Source organism: Lynx canadensis, chromosome A2 (assembly GCF_007474595.2).
Source record: "Lynx canadensis isolate LIC74 chromosome A2, mLynCan4.pri.v2, whole genome shotgun sequence".
In the NCBI taxonomy this organism is placed as follows: domain Eukaryota; kingdom Metazoa; phylum Chordata; class Mammalia; order Carnivora; family Felidae; genus Lynx; species Lynx canadensis.
This window is the reverse complement of record NC_044304.2, coordinates 6,611,395-6,613,969: the sequence shown is the minus strand read 5'-3', so window position 1 is coordinate 6,613,969 and position 2,575 is coordinate 6,611,395. Positions and strand designations below refer to the sequence as shown.

Sequence of the window (2,575 nt, the reverse complement as noted above, 5' to 3'; positions counted from 1 at the left end):
AGAGAAATGGTAATTAAGTGCCAGGATGGAGGTTTTACCCATGCAATGGTATAAAATCTGCACACTGTATACCTTAATTTTACACAATGTTATATATAATTATATCTCAGTAAAGCTGGGAGAAAATGACCAAATACTGGAAATTAAATACTGGCTGTATAAATCCAATTTCTGTCACCATGGTTACATTGCCTCCTCTTTTTTTCTGGGTCATTTCCATTTCTGTTTATCTTATAAGGACACATGTGATTCTATTTAGGGCTACCCAGAAAATAGGGGAATAAGCTAATATACAAAGACTCCAAATAAGTACAATTCACTCTTTTATCACAAAATGTTAATACGTTAGAGGACTAAGACATGGACAAATTCTTTTGAGGACCACCCTACAACCTGTTGCAGTTGTGCTTGTAGTTGACTCTTCTAGTTGACTCTGTGGAAAATTCTATAATCATCTGACTCAAGAAAGGACAATCAGAGTTCTCTGAGAATCATGCCCAAATATGACATTTCCATCTGGTGCCACTACCTCATGACCCTGAGGAGAACCAATCCTAGGTCAATAGAACCCATGGAGGACTGAATGAATCTCTACTACTCTGTTCCTGTACACTCCCTGCCTCTAAGTGCCTGTAATGAAAGATAGCTCTCTATATTGTTGGTAATATTAGAGTTAGGGATTCTTTTTCTTATTGCAACTGAAGATTTCATCACTGATAAAGTTTGAATATCTCACAATCATCTCAAACCACTGAGATAATGTAATCACATAATTTTCATAGATAATACAATGAAATATGGTAGGTGATGAGTTTCCTCACAAACATACAGTTTACAGTCAACAAATTAATTACTAAATAGGTGTATAAAAGGTCAATTCCCCTACTGTATTATAGGTATAACTCCTAAGTGCAATTGCCATGGCCCTACACTGAAATCAGGTGGAAGCTAGTCTCTAGATATGACCACAGTCTTGCTTCAATAGTTTCCCTGTCCTATATACTTTCTTCAGTATTCTTTCTGACAGTGATCCAAAACAAAACAAAACAAAAAAACAAAACAAAACAAAAGAAACCAAACCCAAAAAACCATTATAACTAGAACCCTTGCCTCAGGCTCTGCTTCTGCATAAAACCCAAGCAAAGAAGCTGAATTTAGAGAATTGAAATCATGTGTCAAACATCATAAGACTAATAAAAAAAAGCAAAGTATGTTTCAACCCCAAGTTAAAATTAGCTTGAGCAATCTGTTGCCTGGCTAGCTTAGAAGAATTCGGTGATGGAAGAATCAAGAATTATGGCTCATCCAGGATTCCTATCCCTTTGCCTCCTTCTAGAAACCCAAGTCCAAAACATATGGCACAATCACAGCAAAGAAGGCATCCCATTGATGAGTTTTCTCAAGGCTCCCTTCATGTCTCTGTTCCGCAGGCTATAGATAAAGGGGTTCATCATTTGAGGAACCACAACATACATCACTGAAGCTACTGCAGTCTTCTTGGAAGAGTCAGTAACTACAGAACTAATGTACACTCCAACAACTGTTCCATAGAACAAAGAAACAACTGACAAGTGAGACCCACAGGTGGAAAAAGCTTTGAGCTTTCCCCCTGCTGATGGCACTCTCAAAACGGAGGAAACAATTTGAGTATAAGAGAAAATGATTCCGGAGAGAGGAATACCACCAAATAGGCTAGCTACAAAATATATCAGGATGTTATTGATGAGGGTATCAGAACATGCGAGTTTGATGACCTGAGCAAGTTCACAGAAGAAGTGAGGGATTTCCAAGTCCTTGCAGAAGGATAACCGTAGCACCATCAGACTATGGAGCAAGGCAACCACAACGCTAAAGAACAGTGAGAGTAGAATCAGCAGAACACAGAGTTGGGGGTTCATGATAACGGTGTACCTCAAGGGGTGACAAATGGCCACATAGCGATCATAGGCCATTGCTGCAAGGAGAAAATTTTCAAAACCACCAAAAGCCAGGACAAATCCAACCTGGGTGAGACAGCCTCTATACGTGATGCTCTGACTCTGTGCCTGGATATTCACCAGCATCTTTGGGATCGTGGTTGTGCTTAAACAGATGTCAGTAAAGGATAGGTTGGAGAGGAAGAAGTACATGGGGGTGTGGAGGTGTGAGTCAGAGCTGATGGCCAGGATGATGAGCAGATTTCCCAGGATAGTGACCAGGTACATAGACAAGAACAGGCAGAATAGGAAGGGCTGCAGTTCTGGATCATCTGTCAACCCCAGGAGAAGAAATTCTGAAACACCTGTGTGATTTCTGGGTTCCATTTTGAAGAATCTAATGGAAATGGAAAAGATGGGTTAAAAATAAAATAAAGTGAATAGTCCCTGGATGAGCAACAGTAGCATCATCTGGGAAATAGTTAGAAATGCAAATTCTTGGTATCACTCCAGATACACTGCTGATAAACTCTGAAGTAAGGACCAGCAATCTAAGTTTTAACAAACCATCCAGATAAATTTGATATACACTGAAGTTGGAGAGCCAATGCTTAAACAAAAAGAAATCTTTATGTATATGGTGAACCCAAGAGAATATT

At 39.3% G+C, this 2,575-nt stretch overlaps 1 protein-coding gene across 1 annotated transcript; it reads right to left on the bottom strand.

Annotated features, from left to right (window-relative positions):
- Positions 1–1,364: 1,364 nt before the first annotated feature.
- LOC115503384 (olfactory receptor 7G2-like) lies at positions 1,365–2,303 on the bottom strand. The gene has a single exon (XM_030299562.1). The coding sequence runs from the start codon at positions 2,301–2,303 to the stop codon at positions 1,365–1,367; it is 939 nt and encodes a 312-aa protein (XP_030155422.1).
- Positions 2,304–2,575: the final 272 nt, after the last annotated feature.

Coding starts and splice junctions, on each gene's coding strand:
- LOC115503384 (XM_030299562.1), bottom strand. CDS start 2,303: ATGGAACCCAGAAATCACACAGGTGTTTCAGAATTTCTTCTCCTGGGG.